The sequence below is a fragment of the Triturus cristatus genome, chromosome 4_1 (assembly GCF_964204655.1).
Source record: "Triturus cristatus chromosome 4_1, aTriCri1.1, whole genome shotgun sequence".
In the NCBI taxonomy this organism is placed as follows: domain Eukaryota; kingdom Metazoa; phylum Chordata; class Amphibia; order Caudata; family Salamandridae; genus Triturus; species Triturus cristatus.
In genome coordinates, this window is record NC_140585.1 from 1,063,352,751 (window position 1) to 1,063,374,418 (window position 21,668).

A 21,668-nucleotide genomic window follows, 5' to 3' on the forward strand; every position below is an offset into this window, starting at 1 on the left:
CTGTAGGTGTCATATTGACCCCATGTCATGGATTATCTACATTCACGTGCTATTTTCTTTGGTAAACATACTGGGACTTCAACCTGTGCAGTAGAAAAGTAAAACTATAGTTCCTACAGGTTTATTGCTGGTGGATAGAAAAACAAGACTGAATTAAGATCACTCTTATGTTACGTTTTGTTTAAGGATACTTCATATACCGCAGCCACTCACCCTCGGCGCTCTCATGATTTGGCCATTAGACTCAAGTGAACATTGGTACATGAAAATGGTCTGCCCCTGTTTCAGCCTGTCCTCTATGGGTGGAAGAGCTTTCTCAACAGAAATCCCCCAGATTTGGAATAATCTGCCGGAAAATCTACGCAAGGAAGAGAACCTCCTCCCTTTTAGGAAGAAGCTGAAGACAGTTCTTTTTTCAGAAGCCTGGGGCATCATTTAACAGCTGCCATTTCCCCACTGGCATGGATAGGTACTCCCTCTGGTAGCGCTTAGAGACTTGCAGGTGATAATGCGCTCTATAAATAAAAATGACAATACAAATTACAATACAATTTCATCAATTTATTTGTCTTGAAGTGGAAATTACTTTGGAATCCCAATGGGGGACACAATATTCTGTGTTTTAAAATCGACCCCATAATGCAGTATTTGTTACTAGAGACGAGAAGAGGCTGGTGTTCTCTTCAGTTACAGTGCACTTGCATTTAGGAAACACGTCCATCAGTAAAGTGTCATTGTCGAGGTCCTTCTTGGAGAAGGGAAAGGTTTTTCCTCCTACCTTCTAGCCAACACTATTTCAGGAATTTAAATGCCTAAACTAAGGACTTTAACATTTATCACATACTCCAAATATGGTAGGAGATATTTTGTTAAGGAGCATGTAGTTTTCCCATGGTAATAACATTGTCCTCGGGATCATTGAACTGAAGACCTTATTGGTGGTTGAACATTTTAATTTATTTTATTTGGCATGTGATTTCTTACTCAGTGGTTACACAGATTTTCATGTCTCAAAGAAAACCATCACTTTCATCACCAGAAAGTAATCTGTAGACACTACAGACACTACATTTTTGACTTCTTAAGGGTACAGCCAAAGAGATGCTTACCCATTGCCAAATGGAGCATATCGAGGTTGATTGTGCAGTACATATATCACTATTTATCACTACTTTTAATCTGATGGAAGGTTCCGGAACAAAGCATACTCCTGAGGATATAAGGAAGTCAGGAAAATAGTAACCAACAGCTCTACAGATGAAACATGGATCATCTTCCTTGGGCTAGAAGCAAGACTAGAGGCATATTTGAGCCAAGCAGGAGTCTAATATTTTTTCGTTGCTGCTCCAGCCTCGAATCTAGTCTCTGAAGGATACTTTGTGTTATTCCGTGCAAAAACTATGACTATTTATCAAGTTCAAACTCCAAAAAGGAAAATGTTAGCTGGCTCAGCCTTCACCTTCCGTGACATGGAAACTCTGATGAATGCAGGGCTGGGTTTGCATTAGGATTTGGTAAATAATATAATCTCCATGAACTAATAAAGAAAGTACTTCACAATGACTAGGCAGTTCATGAAGAGGATTGTAAGAAATGCCCCTAATCGTCATGCACGTTTATCTCTTATAAAAGTGAGTTATTCCAGTTGTCTGCCTTTGTTTTACTTGATATGTAGACACAGCTAGATTTTATATTCCCCGAATTACCAAACTTTACTTTGATAAGCATATTATTCCTGTTAGTGAGTGTCATGCATGTGCCTTGTTTCTGTCCCAGTGCTCCATGTATTTGTTTTTAAGCTATTTCCAAATGTTGTTATTGCTTCATTTTCTTTATTTAATAACCTGTGTGTCTATAGCTCCGTCTCAATTTCTGACACCTTCAAGTCTCAATGACACTGTACCTCTAGATCTGTTTCTTACATACCTGTTCAACTCCTCTTTTTAACCAAAACCTATATAACATCTTTTAGCACCACCATTCACCCAGCTCTGATTTTCTTTTTACTTTCTGCCACTGGCCATTCCTCTGCCATGGGTATTAGTACTGGTGTTATATTCCAACCATACATCTTGAATACCTCTTTCACTCGGCCCATCGTTTCTGCCTCCTGAAAACCACTTGAACTCCCATTCCAAACTCTACCCTTTTTATCTTTTTATCATCTGTTGCCAAGCATTGGTGTGTCTGCCACATGGTGGTTTCCCCCTTTGCATGTGTTTATGCACACCCTTACCTGCTTCTTTTTTTTTCTGCCCATCAAAATCTGTTTCTCTTGTGCTCAGTGACTTATTACACTTTGCCTTAGTCCCATGTTTTATCAATTTATTTTGATGTTGTTGTCCTCTCTACTCCTCTTCCCTTAGATTAGGCAGCTTAATCCACAGTATATGGATTTATGCCATGCATGTTTTGCATGAAGGGGTTGAAATCTCCATTTCAATTGTGTGGGCACCCACTATCATCTTTTGTCTATTTACATTTGTACGTACTACATGTTTTTGTATTTTAAAAACTAGTGAAGAGGAAAAGGCTTACTCTGCCTCCCTCTTGTATCATCTTTCTGGTTTGTAACTTCACCCAGCGCTCACCCCAAGCACATGACCCAACAGTCCATGTGGTGAGGTTCTCCTAAATGTAATTGTTATTATATAGTACACATTATTAATGCAACGTTATTGTAACGTGAACCAGTGTTAAAATGCTTGGTTTAGCTTGCTAACTCCCCCAACCAAGTAAGAAAAACAGGCAACTTAGCTTGAGCTGGACTACCCAACAATAGTCTGTCAGTTACCTTACTGTGAGTGTCGATTCTCTTGCTGATCGTTCCCCTCTCCAGGCAGTCATGCAAAACAAAAGATGACCGGAAAGTTCAAAGCATCCAGATTTGTAACACTAGATGTGCAAACTGTTTGTTACAGGTAAGTCATGTTTCTTTTTAGCTTTTCATGGTGAAACCTTCGAGTTACAGTATAAGTTTTAAAATGCAGTATTACGTATCAGGACTGCTGGTGTTTAGTGATCAAACATGCGCAAATTCGAATCACCAAGCTAATTTAGCCTCATATCATTTTGATATCAACAGTCTTCAGTACTATTAAATATGGTGGTGGTAAGAACTATTATTTGCATTTGCTTAAAATGGCAGAATAATGGTATGAAGTATTAAGAATAGGCAAATGTATATTATTCGGATTTTCAGGTTTTCATCAACTATTGCTGATACTCTCTCCACGTGTAGCATTAAATACTCAATTCAGTATTCACATGAGTGGGCAATCTTCTTGGTACATAACATAAAATAGCTGCCTCTCCTGTTTCAGCCTTCAAAAGTGTGAAACGGGTAAATCATATGGATTAAGAAGACACACTATAGAAGAAAGAAGTGAATTGATGTCCTGTATTGAAAATGGAAACTACACGAAAGCAGCGAAAATTGCAGCTGGTAATTTAACATTTATTTTAGTTATAATCTGAGCTTTTGCAGATTTTATATGTTGTGGATGGTCGCTATATGTAGTAAAAAAAAAGTTTACATTTTGCTTCCAGCAAGTACTGTATATATTATTGAGCATCATAATTGATCTTCGCCACATGAGACATTTCTTTTTTTGTTGTTGGTGAAATTATGGGATATATATATATATGTTTGCTCTTTTTCAATAACTGTTTAGGGCACAGTTTTGGGTTCTTACATTGAACGTTTATCGGTGCCACCATTTTACTGTTGTACTGTGTCGTAAAGGAATTCTAAGGCTGGTTACAATTATGGGATCTCAATAGATCATCCACTTAAAGTTTGAAACCTACCAAGGATTGGGGAAAGTGTGAGGATGTCTGTACATATCAGTAATCATGGCCATTTCCACCTAGCTGTCCACTGGTAGAGTGCTAGGCACTGATAATCTGAGTGTTTGACCGTAGAATTGCTTTTGTAGTTGAAAAACAAAATTACAAATAAGTCATCATATGTCGTGTTTCAATATATATATAAAAAAAAAAATACAAAATAATAATTTTAATCCTATACTAAAATAATATAATTTGAGTCAAGAAAGATAAAAAAAAAATATGTATCAGCCTGATGGTGCAAAGTGCCTCAAATTATTAGATCTCCTTTAGGCTCAAGTTAAACAATTTGTTTTTTCAGGATTGCATTGAAGCCAGTCATAAATTTAGCACCATATAAACCTTAAATATTGGTACTCCTTTTTTCCTTTCGCATGATAAACTGCAGCCTCTGTCTCAAATGTTTTCCAGAATATCATCCGCTGTTGTTCAATTAGAGGTGTGTCTCGCCTAACCCACTTTTTTGCAGTATGGAGTGAAAGAATCGATCAGCACCGGTAATGACCCATATCCTTGGTGGTAATTTAGAAAATTGAAGCTACAAGCATTTCCTAGCGGAGAGAATATATATTTGTTTCAACAACGCTCACACTAACTAATGGACTTCATGCCAACAAGTCGCCGCTCTCACTCGCCTGGGAAATTACTCCATGTAGTCACGGCAAACTAACTCCCTGCCGTCCGTTATGTCAAAACAAATGAGGCTCACGTCGCGATCGTACTTAAATGAAGATGTTCCCCGGAAAAGCTCAAACGTCGGCATCCGGGAAACACGTAATTAGAAAACTGACTTTCCGTTTCAAGAGAAGAAGCGGACATATTGAAGTGGTAAATAACTTCTCTTAGATCGACTAAGCCCCCAACTACCTCAGTTCTTAAACTTGTAATTTAGATTAACATTTGCTCAACCAAATAACAAAGAGGAGCTAATCTCCAAAGCTATCAAAAGTATAAAGATACAAAGGTTATTGGGAGAAACGTGTCAAAGCCTGCACCTAACATATATGTGATTGAGAACGGACTTAATAATTAAAGAACAAACGCGGGCATGAGAGATTGGGATGAAAAAAAGGAGGAAAGAGATCCCCAACACCAGTAATGTCTAAAAAATCAGACAGCACCCAAGTTTGGTTTACCAGCTACATTGCTAAAGTATAAGCACATATGTGTGTAAAATAAAGAGATAGACATAAAGCGTCATGCCCAAGGTCATAAATGTCTGCTTAAATTTGGACAGCATCATGATTTAACACTTTTAAACTTGAAATTATACCAACTCATATTGAATGTACAATTTTAGATAAAAAGACATTTCCAACAAATTTCGTATAGATTCCATGATATTCCCGACTCCCAAAATTATTGAATCATACCCAAGGGCATGTTCCATGGTTTAATTAATTGTAGCATAAACATGTTACCTACATAGTCTACATGTTCAAATGATTCATATAAGAACTAGAGGAACATGTTAATACTTTTCATATTAATGTTTTTTTAATACAGCATAACTTTAACATCACACTAGAGATACAGCCTGAGTTTTCACAGTTATTCAGATAGAAAGACATGTAACTCTCTATCAATATTTAATCCCTGTTTGACCGCTCTCAATCTGATGATCCATTGAGTTTCTGTCCTGCGTAGATTGAGAAGACGGTCTCTCCCTCTCTGTTGTGATTGTGCTTGGGTGATGCCATGAAATCTGATACCCGTCATGCTTGCCAATGGATGTGAATCATTAAAATGCACAGCAAAGGGGTAGTCCATGTTGTTAGTTTGTACCGCCCTAATGTGTTCTTGAATTCTTTCTTTTAGGGGATGTAATGTACTGCCTATGTACGTGAGTCCACAAACACAAATTATGCAGTAGACCACAAATCTGGTGTTACAATTTATGAATTCCCGTACAGAATACTTTGTCAATGTATTGTATTGGAAGTCAGTCAGTTTGTTTAAAGCATATGGGCAGACATTACACTGCGTACATTTGTAAAAACCCATTAGTCTTGTCGGAAGCCAGGTTGTATTCTGTCTTATGGGAGGAAGATAACTCTGACACAAGATATTACGTAAAGTGGTACCTCTCCTATGTGCCACCATGGGCTTTCTTGTGATATATTTATCTAACGATTTATCCAGATGAAGTAAGTGCCAATGTTTAAGTAAGATCCTGTAAATTACATGGCTATGGGTGTTGAAACCGGTAACAAAAGCCAATTTGCTGTCAGTGTCTCGTTTATTGCTCTTTTTCTTGTGTGTTTTGTGCAGCAATGATTGCCTGGAAGTTTTAAAGATTCGTGTTTTTGCTTTGTCTAAAACTGTTTGCGAGTAACCCCTCTGCAAGAAACATTCCTCCAGTTTTTTCAACTCCAGGAGAAACACTGAGTGGTCAGTACAATTTCTCCTGATTCTTGTCATTTCTCCCAATGGAATGGCATTAATTTGGGAGCTAGGATGTGCACTGGTTGCATGCAAGACAGAATTATATGATGTCTCTTTCCTGAAAAGTCTAGATAAGATTTTGTTGCCCTTCACATAAAGAAGAACATCTAGAAAATCAATTTCAATTCGGCTAGATTTATGTGTGAAACTTAAATTGTACATGTTGTTATTAAGATGTTCCACCAATCTTACGAGGCATCTCTCATCACCAGACCAAATCATGAAAATATCATCGATGTATTGTGACCAGTATATAATATGTTCAGTCACTTCTGGGGGACCCGCTCTCCATAAATGTCTCTGTTCAAAGTTTCCCATATACAAATTTGGGTATAATGGCGAAAACTTCGAAACCATAGCGACTCCTACCGCTTGTCTGTACCAATTGCCTTGATGTAAGAACACATTGTTCTCCAATATAAGGCAGGTAAGATCTAAGAGCATTTGTGTATGTTCATAAAGTGTTGCATCTCTCTGACACAATGATTCACCTAAGGCTTGAAGTCCCTTTTCTAATGGTATACTTGTATATAGCGACCGGACATCTAGTGTCAGAAAAGTGAAGTGAAGTCATTGGACCACTCTACATCTTCCAATTTATTCAATATGTCTCCCGTATCCCTAAGATAAGAGGGTAAATTATGCACCAGCGGTTGCAGGTAGACATCAATAAACTCTGATATTCGCTCTGTAGGAGAGCCAATACCAGACACTATCGGTCTACCTTGCGGAAAAGCACTTGGCTTGTGAATTTTTGGTAAAATATATAAACATGGTGCTCTGGGGGAAGAATTTAAGAGATATTTGTATTCAATGTCTGAGATGACAAGAATCAGGAGAAATTGTACTGACCACAAAGCAAAAATACGAATCCTTAAAACTTCCAGGCAATCATTGTTGCACAAAACACACAGGAAAAAGAGCAATAAACGAGACAGTGACAACAAACTGGCTTTTGTTACCGGTTTCAACATCCATAGCCATGTAATTTACAGGATCTTACTTAAACATTGGCATTTACTTCATCTGGATAAATCGTTAGATAAATATATCACAAGAAAGCCCAGGGTGGCATATAGGAGAGGCACCACTTTACTTAATATCTTGTGTCCTAGTTATCTTCCTCCCCTAAGACAGAATACAACCTGGCTTCCGACAAGACCAATGGGTTTTTACAAATGTACGCAGTGTAATGTCTGCCCATATGCTTTAAACAAACTGACTGACTTCCAATACAATACATTGACAAAGTATTCTGTACGGGAATTAATAAATTGTAACACCAGATTTGTGGTCTACTGCATAATTTGTGTTTGTGGACTCAAATACAAAGGCAGTACATTATGTCCCCTATAAGAAAAAATTCAAGAACACATTAGGGCGGTACAAAATAACAGCATGGACTACACCTTTGCTGTGCATTTTAATGATTCACACCCATTGGCAAGCATGACGGGTATCAGATTTCATGGCATCACCCAAACACAATCACAAAAGAGAGGGGGAGACCGCCTTCTCAATCTACGCAGGACAGAAACTCAATGGCTCATCAGATTGAGAGCGGTCGAACAGGGATTAAATGTTGATAGAGAGTTACATGTCTTTCTATCTGAATAACTGTGAAAACTCAGGCTGTATCTCTAGTGTGATGTTAAAGTTATGCTGTATTCAAAAAACCTTAATATGAAAAGTATTAACACGTTCCTCTAGTTCTTATATGAATCATTTGAACATGTAGACTATGTAGGTAACATGTTTGCTACAATTAATTATACCATGGAACATGTCATTGGGTATGATTCAATAATGTTGGGAGTCAGGAATATCATGGAATCTATACGAAATTTGTTGGAAATGTCTTTTTATCTAAAATTGTACATTCATTATGAGTTGGTATAATTTCAAGTTTAAATGTGTTAAATCATGATGCTGTCCAAATCTAAGCAGACATTTATAACCTTGGGCATGACGCTTTATGTCTATCTCTTTATTTTACATACATATATGTTGATACTTTAGCAATGTAGCTGGTAAACCAAACTTGGGTGCTGTCTGATTTTTTTAGACATAACTGGTGTGGGGCATCTCCTTCCTCCTTTTTTTCATCCCAATCTCTCATGCCCGCGTTTGTTCTTTAATTATTAAGTCCGTTCCCAATCACATTTACCTGTTAGGTGCTGGCTTTGACACGTTTCTCCCAATAACCTTTGTATCTTCATACTTTTGATATCTTTGGAGATTATCTCATCTTTGTTATTTCGTTGAGCAAATGTTAATCTAAATTACAAGGTTAGGAACTGAGGTAGTTGGGGGCTTAGTCGTTCTAAGAGAAGTTATTTACCACTTCAATATGGCCAATTCTTCTCTTGAAACTGAAAGTCCGTTTTCTAATTACATGTTTGCCGGATGCTGACGTTTGAGCTTTTCCGGGGAACATCTTCATTTAATACGATCGCGACGTGAGCCTCATTTGTTTTGACATAACGGACGGCAGGGAGTTAATTTGCAGTGACTACATGGAGTAATTTCCCAGGTGAGTGAGAGCGGCGACTTGCTGGCATGAAGTTCATTAGTTAGTGTGAGCGTTGTTGAAACAAATATATATTCTCTCCGCTAGGAAATGCTTGTAGCTTCAATTTTCTAAATTACCACCAAGGATATGGGTCATTACCGGTGCTTGTAATACACGCCGTAGTTTTGACAAAACGTGCAATACAAATATTGGTTATGTGTTTATAAATTGAGGTTTTTTGTGATCGCACCTGAAGTGTAATTAGGGTGGTATACAAGCATTCAAATTGTCATTGCATAGACTGTTTAGGTCCGCACGAGACGTGAAGTGCTTTTACTTTCTAAATGGTTAATGATGTTACCGGTAGAACTGATCCCACTGTTTGCATTACGTCCTACGTTTTGCCGGTGCGTTTAAGAGTTGGACAAGCTGTTATGATACATGTTCTATATAAAAATTCAAAGAAATGAGAATTCTTAGTATCTCTTTCGAGCATCAATGTCTCATCACTTAATTGGAAGCCATATATACTTTCGACATTTAATTAGAATGTTTGTTTTCCGCTAAATAATTAGGTCTGCCCTTATGAATTTAAATCTATATTTACAATTTTTTCTAGGGCCTTATCATAGTACCTTGATTGCGGACTCCGATCCTCTTCAAATATTTTAAAGATGTTAGAAAACATTGTTAGTGGAACACAAGTTGATCAACTTGGGGAGATTTTAGGTAATTCCAAGAACGGTGTTAAGATTTCCTTCTTTTAAAAGTGTTTTTTTCATTTGTATTTTCTTTTTGAGCTACAGGGCACTGTTCCCTAACATAAGGATACATATTTGCTGATGACAGCACGACCATTACCTTGTACTATCGAGTGTAAGTGTTTTTAAAATTTGGCTAGAGCTTAGGTGTTTGTAGGAATGTCAAGTGACACTCGTGTCTTTGATCGGGGAAATACTATTGTATGTAGTAATTATCTATTTCTATATATCTCTTTGGTACTTAGGATTACTTTGCAATATTAATGGACATTTGATTCGATTTCTATTTAATTTTGACTCCAGACTATGCAAAAAAGGATTTAGCGCTTTGAAAGTAAGTGTGGTCGTAGTATTGGAATTTTTAACGAATGTAGGAGTAATAGTTTAATAATATTTGAATGTTTGACTTTACTAATCAACAGATATAAACGTAGTATCAAAAACGTGTGGAAGAACAAATCTTTTATACTAAAGTCGCGTTAAGGAAAGACAAGGGTCTAAAGCAGTCGTCAGAAGTATACTTTTAGGTATATACTCATGAAGAGATCTTTGGCTTTTAGATACTATGTATATGTAATTGATTCTTACCCGTCGGTGTAATACCACTTTTTACTTTCAGTCGGCTCGAGGATTCGAATGTGGATCTAGGAATCTGCATTTATTCGGGATAATTGAGTCAACAGGGGAGCAGATATTTTGAGGCGCAGTGCAAGCATTACTTAAGGTTATTAATTTTATAGTTAACTTTCGGTTTCTGGGCACTTAAGAAAAGTCCTCATTGAGACCATTTAAGTCTTTCTTTTCCTCTCATTCTCACGTGATTTCTTTTTAAAGATTTACTGTAATTGAAAGTATCTCGGTATAAATCGCACCATAGTGTTTTTGGAGTTGTGCTTTTGAGTCTTCTTCACTTATTGGTGTTCTTAGATTCGAATATTTTAACCTGTCTTTTTCTGGGTTTCTTCTTTTTCTCTTTCTTTTCTAAGGTGTGACCATCTTTCCTTGGTTTCTATCCCACATTACTTCTCTGTCTTGACATAATGAGACAGTTTGTGGTTGTATAATATAAATAAACAGATTTTTTTTCTGCATATATATATACCAATTATTGTATTCATGATTACTTCTACAGCCCTGAGGAAGTCACGGTGGTAACGAAACAAATGACAAGAATTGGATTTTCAAGAACTTCATAGAAAAAATCATTTTCATGAACACTTTGATATTTGATGTAATGTTATTGATCATGCTTTTGGTCATTCACCAGTGAATAAATCAGTGTTTGAATGATCAACATATGCTCTTCTGGATGTTCTCTGTGTCAGGAGGTATTTCTCTACATCATTTTGTTTTCTTGTTTTGAAAGATTCACATATAAAAATTGTATATGTAAATAATTAGAGTGCCAGGGTTTCCATTTCTGTATTTAAATAATAGCCTGATGCTCTGCTAAATATTTCAGCCTCATACTCAGGCGGTACAGAATGTTAATTGATGTCATATAAATCACAACATCTTACGCTGACAATTTGATCCTAGACCTCTTTAATTTGCCGTTAGCCGTATTGCATCTTTAACCATAATTAAATTTGAGAAGGTTCCAAATAAATAACAAATGAAATGGAATTATATACTTCTGCAGATTTGTATAGGTCCAAAATCATATCTGATATTAAATTCCTTGCACAAGGATCTACACATACCTCCTGTATCTGTCTAATACATGCTTGCCCACAATCCAATGCATTGCATGATTACCTAGAGCTAAGGCCAGGAGATCCTGTCAAATACCTTCTCCTCAACCAAAAGGAAAATGCTAACATCCCTCTCCAAGATTTTGGCAACCTCAAGTAATGTCATGTCCATATTACGCAATTATGCAAGATTACATCTTGGCCTGGCAGAATGCCATGTTTTTGTTGTGTAACAATACTGGCAAGGACTGTAGAAGATTTATTGACAACATCTGTGAAAATATCTTGGCATTGATAAAAGGAATTGAGTGATACAAACTTCTGTCCTCATTAGGTTTCCTTTTTAAGAAAATATCACAAAATCAATATAGTCCCACAGTGTTGGTACCTTTACTCCAGCAGTTAAAGTGTCAGTTTCTTTCCTGAGTATCCGAGCCAAAACAGTTCAAAATGTTTTATAAAATTCAATTAGTAAATAATCTTCCTCTTTTTCCTTGCCACAGGGGGAGCACCTTCATTGCCTCCAAGACTTCATTAATAGAGACAGGGTTTCTGATTAAGCAGATGTCTCTGGGGTTAATGTCTTTAGTTATATGGTATGTAGCATGGGAACAGTATGCACACTATCTGAAAGAGACTGTAGTTATACATTCCTTACCTTTAGAATGACCCCCAGGCGTCAGACTAGATACTGAGAATTTTGTCGTAGCAGTACCCCTGCGCGTCAGTAGGCGTCGTCGGTCGACTGCGTCCGTCGTCGGCGTCGTGGTTGCCGGGATGACTCGCAGTGTCTACTTACGCGCCGACCCTGCACGTTGATGTCAGTTCTTCCTTTTTCGGTGCCAGCACAGATCGGGAGAAAGCGTCCCCCTTAGTCACTTTTTGACTAAATCTTTTTTGACTTTTTTCGACGTCTTTTATGAGTCTTCGACTCCTGGGAGCACGAGGGATGTCCCATCGTTGGACCGTCTTCAAGCCTTGTGATTCCTGTCACAAGTTGATGTCCGTCAAAGATCGGCACCTTGTGTGCCTCTGGTGCCTGGAGCGCTACCACAACCCGAAGTCATACTCAAAGTCTATGCGGGAGCGGTCCTGAAAGCTCTTAGAGCCCTGGCAGTCTGCTCCCCGCTGTTTGAGGTCCCGGTTGAGAGGAAGGTCGCAGGACGCGGAGCCACGACCACTCGTCATCGAAGTCTTCGCACTCATCAGGTAAGTCTGAGCACAAGAAGAAGGTGAAAAAGCATAGTCGCTCTTCGCCTTCTCCCCGTCCGTCAGCCGACGTGATGCGGGACCCAGAGCTGGAGTGTCCTCTGCCCAGCTTCTAAACTTTTACGAGGCTCTTCAAAGCATTTTTGGGCAGCCCGACTCCGCAGGTGTGCCTTCGGGCTCCACGGACTCGGCTAGGGGCCCTGGTCCTTCGATTTCGGTGCCAGAGGGCCCCCGGGGATCCAGGCCTAGATCCGGATCGCCGCCGGTCGACCTCACGGTACCTTCCCCGGTGCCAATGCCGGTTGTGCCGGACCAGCTTCGCCTGACGCCTGTACTGGCGCCGGAGAGTACTTTTGTACCGCTGTTCATCCCTAGCGTTACCCATCGCCCTGCGTGGCAGCCAGAGGAGGGCTGAGAGGGGTCTGGAGACCCTTTAGCTAACCAGCTTGAGGAGCCGGACTGGCGAGAGGAATTCGGTGATGCCAGTGGTTTGGATACCTCCCCAGACTTTGGCATGCTCCCCCCCTGAAGGCTTCATAAATGATACAGCTGATTTAGATGATAATGCGGGCTTGCATGGTAGCCATTGAAGGAGTGTTAAGCAGCTTGTTTCACCAGATCTAATCATGTAGTGTAGATTAAATATAAAAGAACCACACAGTGTATAGATTAAAATATGTCTATTTATTACGCAACACTCACTAACACATTGGTATATCTCCTACCCAGAAGAGATATAAACACAAATACACAACAATACTTGAATTGCAAAATAAGGTAAGTAGTACAATACATAGTGGTTTCCAGGGGGAGGCCAAACCTTATACTAAGAAAGTGGAAAACGAACTGCGACCAAAATCTGGACTTGGACCAGGACGCTCAGAAGAGCTGGGGACTCAAGCAACCACCCAAGGTAAGTACTTAGGAACCCCACGGAGGATGTGTGCAGAGCGGAAACACAGCCATGTACTCAATATTATTATTATTTTTATTATATTACGTGCTCGAATCACCCCCGAAGGGTGTATCTCGGTGCGAGATCAGGATGGCAGATAGAAGAAGCTGTCCTTAAAATAGATGGGTCTTGAGCGGTTTCCCAAAATGGAAGTGATTTTCACAGGTGAGTAATTGCAGTGGCAATTTATTCCAATGATGTGGGTTGAGAAAGGTAAACGATCTGCAACCTGACCTGGCCTTTCTGGACCTGGGTACCTTGAGCAACACCTTGTCTCATGATCTTAAGATTCTGGAAGGGGTATCAATACAAGTCAAACAGGAAAGTCGCGGTTGCAGTTTTGAAATAGAAGGTGGACCCTGAAGAAACCCCGTGGAAAACAGAAGGTTGGAGAGTCACCCCACCCGTGGATACACCAGGAACCAGAATACCTACACCAGGGAATCCAAGTGGATAGGTGCGAAGTGATGTCGGAAACTGCCGTAGCCCACGCTGGAGTACTTCAGAAAAGATGCCGTTTGCGAAGACTGTGCAAGAGGCTGGTGGATTCCAAGGGTGGATTCTTGAGGAGGGGAACCTACAAGCAGAGGAGACAGAGTCTATGCCACTCGGAGATGACCAGGGGGCACAGAAGAGCAGTGCCCACCTATGTCAGAAGGTTCAGGAGTGATGACGGTGAGGATTAGGCGACGCTGAGGATACCGGGACCCGTGCATGAGCTGTCCCTCTTCGGAAGTCGAGAACCAGGGGGTCGGTGTCTGACAGGAGCACTAACCAGTCTTGGCAGCTGCAACAGGCGTGTAAAGCAAAGAAGGAGCACCGTTGGGCTAGCAAGGTCCAAGGGACTCTCCACAAGCAGGAGAGTCAGAGCAGGCCCCAAGCAAGCAAGGGAGCCACCTGAAGTAGAAGATCCTTGAGAGGACCCACAGGCCGAATGCACAGGAGTCGCAAGAGGACCTTGACCCAGCACATCAAATATGAAGGCCCATGGTGCAGAGGATTGAGTGAGGACGCTGCTCTTGTCAGGAAGAGATGCTGGAGCTTCTTGTAGCCTGAAGATCTCTGGAGTGCACGGCCAACAAGCCTTGGCAACGAAAAGTCGCTGCTGGGCATAGGGGTTAGGTCTCCGCGGTTCCGACGAGGGCTACTGGCCTCAAAATTGCAGAGAGGACAGGTCAGGCCTCGAAGGAGTTGCAGAACCACCACATGTGTTGCTGAGCTTTTCAGAGTCTGTGAGACGTCAGGAGCAGCAGAACGGTCAGCTTTGTTGCTGTGCCTTCCGATGCAGGGGAGTGATTCCTTTACTCTAAAGGAGTGTACTTAGGATGTCCTTGATGCCCACAGGTTTTTTGAAGATCCTGGAAGAAGCACAGACACGGACGATGAAGAAGACATGCAAAACATCGAGACCAGGTGGTGTTTTTGTTGCAGAGGTGCTGTGAGGGGGTGATCGAGTTGGAGATGGCCGCTAGTGAGATGAAATCCTTCACGATGGTGAAGACTTCTGTGCTTGTGTTGGTGCTTGCATTGATGAGCAACGCTTTTGGTGGTCTGGATCATTTGGTGGTACCTGTAGCTTCTCAGGGCGGATTTAAAAGTGCTCCTGTCTGCATTGTTCTGGCTCGTTCTTAATTTGCGCTTCTGTTGTTTGCAATGGTGTTTCATCAGTTTGAGTTCCTCCATGAACCAACTGGCCTGCATTCTAAATCTTGTTCTGATATATTGGGGGGAGGAGGGGTGGTAGGTCCATTTACTTTTTAGGTGTAGCCCAGGCTTTCAAGATCTTTAATTAGGGTTGGTATGGTCTTACTGTTGAAAGTTCAGGTCCCAAAGAAGAATGTAATTGCTAGCGTCGAGGGAGAGTGGTGTAACGAAGTTCATGATGGTGTTAGTGAAGTTAGTGCACAGTCCTGATGGTGTGTAGATTAGAGCGCTGCTGAGAGTGAAGTTGGCTGAGACTTGGTGCTTGAACGACAGGTGTTAGAAGTTGAAGGATGACGTGTCCATGGAGGTTTTGCTGCTGATTGTGTTCTTGTGAATGATGGCGATTCAATCTCTGGGATTCTGAAGTTTGTCTTGTAGCCGGGAGCGGGAGGGAGTGGCAGGGTGGCTGTGGTGATGTCCGGTGACGAAGCTGAACCCAGCCAGCTTTATATGTGCAAAAGTAGGTCTGGGGCATTGTTGTGCAGTGGGTCCCAGATCTCCATGGTGTGTTTAGTGAGTGAGTAAGTGGATGTTGAGAGGCATGCATGTGAGGGTGGAGTGTTGTGTGGGTGATTTTAGGACTGGGTGAGTATGAGCGAGAGAGTGGGGTGTTGGGTGCTGTTAGTGCAATGAGTGTTTGGTGTTGTTAAATACATAAACATTTGGAGGAAGTGCAGAAGAATGCTCCCTCGATGTTTTGTGGTGCAGTGAGGCAGCAGCATGTGTAGCGGCAGCCATGGTTGAGGGCATGGAGGGTCGTAGTGGTGGTGGGGGGGGGAGGACTAGAGTTCCTAGCACTGGACACTGTCCAAGTGCTGACTGGCACAGATGGGCCTGCATTTGGTGGGATTTCTGAAAGCTTCTGCACTGCGAATGCTATTAAAAAGGTCCTACGAGGGGGGAGGAATGATGTCACTTTATGTGCAGATGGAGATGTGAAATCCAGTGGTCACTTCCTGTGCAGCTGGATGATTGAAATGAATCCTCTTGCTTGGCTTATTATTTTAAAGACCGTCTAAGAGATACAAGGACTTGGGCATCAGCCTTCTTGCCTATATCCTCCCCAACTCCTCCTTTAACACTGCCTCCTTCACCTCCTCTACCTCCACACTCAAGAAGAGTGATCCCCGCATTTCCTCTTATGGTCCCTGATGCTCTCTTGGCCTTGCTGAGCCATATGATTTTAAGCCATGGCCCACAGACTTAGTGGGGCAATTATGTTGTCGATCTCCGGGGAGACCTAGATCTGGACCACTACCCTGTTAGGGCATCTTTTCTGAACAACACCACATCATACCACAAGGTGATCCAACAGTCTGCCACCTTCCACAAGGTAGATGTGCATGTCCCACCCGAAATAGAAAATTTCCCTGTGGAGACATTATTAAAGTCCCAAAGGACAGTCCAATGTGTACCCATGCTAAAGGGCATGTTAGGGTCTTCCTCTGACACCTTGAATCTGTGAAATCCAGGGTGGTTACACCAAGGGTCAAGAAAAAATGTAAGTCCTTTCCTGATGACCGTACCTACATCAGGGTCATGTCACGCCTTACTTCCTACTCCCTGATCATTTAACTTGCATGCAAACTGGCTTCAGCTCAGGCCAAAGGAGACACTCCCCTGTTTTAGAGAGGAAGAAGCTTGAAGCTGCTGGCAAAAGTGTAGCAATAGGGGCCACCATCCACTGGAGAATAGGCAACTCTATTGGGCTTCTCTCCTGCTATGACAGGACACAGTGGGTTGGGATGCAGGTGTTAATCAAGCATCACCCAAAGGAGTTCAGGAGGAGAGGGGGAAATAGTCGCAGAGGGCAAGACTATATCCAAAGCTGCAATCCTCTGTGTCCTGGAGAGGGGTGGATGGAAAATCTTTACGTGCCCTTCAGACCTCGACTACTAGAGGTTCCTTTCGAAGGCAGCAGTTTAGAGGATGCTCCAAGGCCACTGCCATGGATATCAGAGGCAACACTACTCATTCCACTAGCAGACTGGACGTAGGTACAATGGGGTGCCTTCAGGGGTAGTGACTGCAAGGGCAAGGGTAAAGGTTATGTGGTCTAAACCTCCAAGCACTTGCTCCCTCCTCACCTCCCCCCAATCATACAACAACTGTTGAGGAGAGTGCAGGATTTCTTTCTCTGCTGGGAGGAAGTCATTTCAGAACAAAGTGGTGCAAGCACTCCTTCAAACAGAGTCCATTTGAACCAGTGCCTGTTAATCCTCAAGAGAAGGTAGTTTAACTTGATCTTGGACCCCTGAATCACTACATCCTCTCTGAACATTTCCACATAGTAGCTCTAAAGGATTGTATCCTTCTACTTCAACAGGGTGACTACATGACTTCTTTATACCTCAAGGATGCATACTTCCACGTCCCCTCTAGAATGCCAACTTCCATATCCCCATACATCCTGCCCACTGTCACAACCTCAGAATTGTGGTAAGTGGCAATCCTTACTAATTCAAAGTACTTCTGTTTAGGGTCATCACTGCTGCAAGTGTCTTCACAAAGTGCCTAGCAATGGTAGCTGCTCACTTAAATAGGAGTTGCATCCATGTTTTCTCCTACCTTGACTGATCAGGAGAGCAGTCTGGCAGCAATGCTTAGCTCATACACAGACTACTTTCTCCCTGCTTCACAGCCTCGGGTTCACAATAAACTCAACCAAATCCCACCTGCAACCCCTCCAGACACAGCCCTTTCTAGGGGTTAAACCTAACAAGGTCACAGTCAAAGCCTATCCCAACCCTCGCAGGGTGTTGGCATTCTAGTAGCTCTTACCTCTTTTTTTAGCCCAGTCATCAACTCACAGTCAGACCTAGGCATGATGACTACTGTACCCCACACCAGGCTTGATATGCCTCCATTGTGTATTGGCTCAATGGTCACAAGTGAAGATGGGTCAATGGGAAGATTCAGTGTTTGTCAAGGCTAACACTGATTGCTTTCTGTAGTGGTGGAACAGCAACATTCCGGTGCACAACAGTCTTAAACCCCATCACCATTTCGCAAATTACCATTATCACAGATGCCTCCCTTGTTGGCTGGGGGCGGTGAGGGGCTCATCTCATTCAAATGACTGTACAGGAAGTATAGGCTCCTTAGCACCACTTGACTGACCAAGATTTCTAAGCTTGCAAATGAGCATGCATGTCTGGCAAGGTGATGAACACAAGGCAGATGAATTGACTTAAATAGGTGCTTGTCTTCACGCTGAAGTATGGATAATCATCTGAGTTACACAACTGGCTGGATTTACAATACTGGTTGTTCTTCAAATAAAAGTTAGGCTGCGTACACATGAAACAATGTGCATTTTTACCATTCTACGTTCTATCCCACAGAGAGTATATTATATTACATATATAGCAATATAGCAAGTGCTTGTATCGGAACTGCCAGAGTCTGACTTTTTTCACAGACTTCTCCTTCCACTCAAAATGTTGCAGAGGCTCGAACCTGGTTCCCTAGGTCCAAAGTCGGCAGCTTTCTCCCTTGCTAAATGTTTGCCATTCCGATTAACAAGTCTAGCAACCTCCAAAAAAAGGAATTTAATTAACTAATTTTAACTAGAAGCACATCTTCGGCAACAGTTAATGGTGTGTGTGGCCTCTAATGGTTTATCAGGTAGTAATTTGCTGATTCACCCCATTACATCAGGCACTTTAAAAATGTGTTGAACTATAGAATCGGGCCTGCATCCCATGAAACACTAATCAATAGCTTAACAAGACCTCTGTGTAACTGAAGCTGCTGCACTACTGAAAGCTAAGCCCCCCTGCCCCCCCCCCGGATACAATGGCTTGGTTACAACAGAGGGCGGCAGAAAAGGAAAAAATACCCCAGCTGCACACAAACCGGAGGTGGGGAGGGGGATTTCGGGGCCAGGAACCGTGGATTCATAGGGCCAGAGTCATGACGAGAGTCAGTAAGAGCCAGTCTATGGTATAGGAGTACAAATGCTTTATTATACAGTTCCCCCTCCCTCGGGAAATTGTCTCCAACAAAAACTTTAAACGTAATGCGATTCTGGTTTCCTTTCGTTGTCTCTATCAGATGGCATTTCAAGGCAGTGGTCAAAGTGCATTAAAAAAAAGTAAGGGAATTGTGTTGCTGTGTGCAAAGGGGAGGGCGAATGAGTGTGTGTTTGGGGGCGGGATCAAAGGTGTGGCTAAAAAATTAATATTCGGTAACTTTTTTCAGTCATTCATCTTCAAGCAACTACATATAAAATACCTTTAATTCTATTCCCATACTAGGTCTCAAGGGAAGGGTGCAGTACCACAGGCCGTTACTAGGTGTCCCTGTTGAGTTGTGTAGTACTGCATCCTTAATGCAAATATAAACAGATAAGTAACAGCTGAGCACACCTTTCAATTTGTTTTTATTGGAAGTGAAATTTTTGTTAGGTTGCGTTTTAAAAATGATTTATTTCATCCAAAAAAAACAATGGTGCATATTTAAAACAAAAGTTAATAAAAACCTCACTTCCATTAAAAAAACAAATGAAAACTATGCTCAGCAGCAATCTTTCTTTTTATGATTCCACTAAGGGTTCAGTACCTTATTTGACTAATAGAGGTCCTTTTACAACTCCACAGGGACACCTAGGAACATCCCAGGGGTGTGGAATTGAATAAAAATATCTAGTTGTCCATGGGGCAGGTTGCTTCATAAATCTACTTGTCCTGTAACCAAATCCACTTGTCCCTTTTGTGCCATGTAATGTGGCGACAAATTACAGCAGCAATCTCATTAAGCAAAAGTTCTGATAAAGCCTCTCTAATTATGCCAGGGCTTGTACCATAGTAGGGTTTGAATACTAGCAATTCCCTTATGTTGCTACGTTTCTGCAGGTCTACATACTGGGGCTGAAGTAGTGGTAAGCTATAGTTCAAGGGTTGGAATGCCCTGGTTTCTAATCTTTTCCCATACTGAAAAAGGTTGGAAATGTACTCCTGGCAGTGGCAGACGTAAAACTTCTTCAGGGTTGGGAAAAAAGTGGTTGGAGGAAAAGTGAACTTGAAACATGCGCAAATCTACACAAGCACATTTGCTCATGCTAAAATGCAGTTCACAAATATTTTCTAGGAGTACTATTTCTTGGCCTACTTATGAGAAGTCTTGTGAATTCACGGAGACTGTATATATGCACCTAACGCATGGATATACCATGGATGCACTTTTGAGACTTTCTTTAGTAATTGGGCCTCTAATTAGGCCTGGGGTTAACCATGACCTTCTGTGTTTAGTAAAATTATGTCCCTCTCTCTCTCCTTCTCTCGGTCTATCAGCTGGCTTCACTGTGAGTGACAGCATACAAGGAGCATATTGGCACACAAAGTAGTTTTGTTCAGTGCCTGGAAGTGCTGTGGCAATGTGTGCTTTTTGAGACCAAAAACAGGTTTTTTTTTGCTTTTGCCAATGCTTGTTAGAAGGGTGAGGGCTCTGCAGTTTCCACACAGATAAGGTTTTACAAAAACCATGCCTAAACAAGTCACGCATTGACAAAACCAAAAGCCTGACCACCAATTTCAGACCTACTGGCTTTGCCAGTGCTTGTTTATTTTTGTTTCCCACAATCGTATTTTAACTGGTTATACTGATTTTCCATTATGAATATTTTTGGGAAATACAAGCATACATCAACATGTTACTAAATGATGCTGCAAAGATATGGTACCTAAAATCTTACAGTAGTATAGCAAAATATTTTTTTCCTACTTGCATCTTTTTGTGAACATTTTATTTTGAAAGCAGAGAATCATCACTGTTGCTTTCAAGCTTCTGCAAATATTTGCATATAATCAGAGCATTCTGGGAGCATTATACATAGCCTCATATTACTAAACTTTGAAAACGTGTGTACATGTTTATACCGGAACCCCCGTTAGTAGTGCTGGCAGAGCTGACAACATTTACTTTTAGTGCTCACCCTAATAATAAAGGCTTTGCATTAATGAACCATAAATACAAGTTTGAACAGTGTTAACACATGGACACGCATATTACCTTATCTGTAGACAATGCCCTTCCTTGATCCATAATGTGGTATTGTATACTGGCAGCTAAAGGGTTTGTGCTGTAGGGGGTTGGACCTACTTGTCCCAAGGACAAAATAGACATTAAAACGTGTTGCTCTTGACCCCAAACAATATGTCCCGGGCGTCGGGCTATAGGAATTCCACATCCCTGCATCCTCTGGTACTGCACCCTTTCCTGCATCGTTGGCTTTCCTTTACTATTACTTATAATACTACTATCCCAGACCTCCTTCTACTCTATAATCTCCTTTGAAAAAAAAAATAATACTTTCTAGACCTTTTCCTCTAATATCCCTCCACTATCCTTTTCATCCCAACTAACAGACTGTCATATCCACCGTTCAAATTTTATTTTAATATTCCCTATACTAATTCCCCACTATTCCCTTTCGAGTTCTGGAGTAGCATACTACCCGCTAAAAAGCACTTTGACGCCTCATCAGGGGTAATAAGCGCTATATAAATGCAATTGCAATCTTCATGAGTGTTGTGTCG

The 21,668-nt window shown here is 41.2% G+C and overlaps 1 protein-coding gene across 2 annotated transcripts in view; it reads left to right on the top strand.

Annotated features, from left to right (window-relative positions):
• BRD1 (bromodomain containing 1) overlaps positions 1–21,668 on the top strand; it is a 510,476-nt gene that overhangs the window by 421,561 nt on the left and 67,247 nt on the right. For both annotated transcript variants that reach the window (XM_085654056.1, XM_085654057.1), the window contains exon 10: positions 3,324–3,445. In XM_085654056.1, the coding sequence (XP_085510182.1) occupies positions 3,324–3,445 (122 nt within the window). The remainder of the gene's footprint in view (positions 1–3,323; positions 3,446–21,668) is intronic.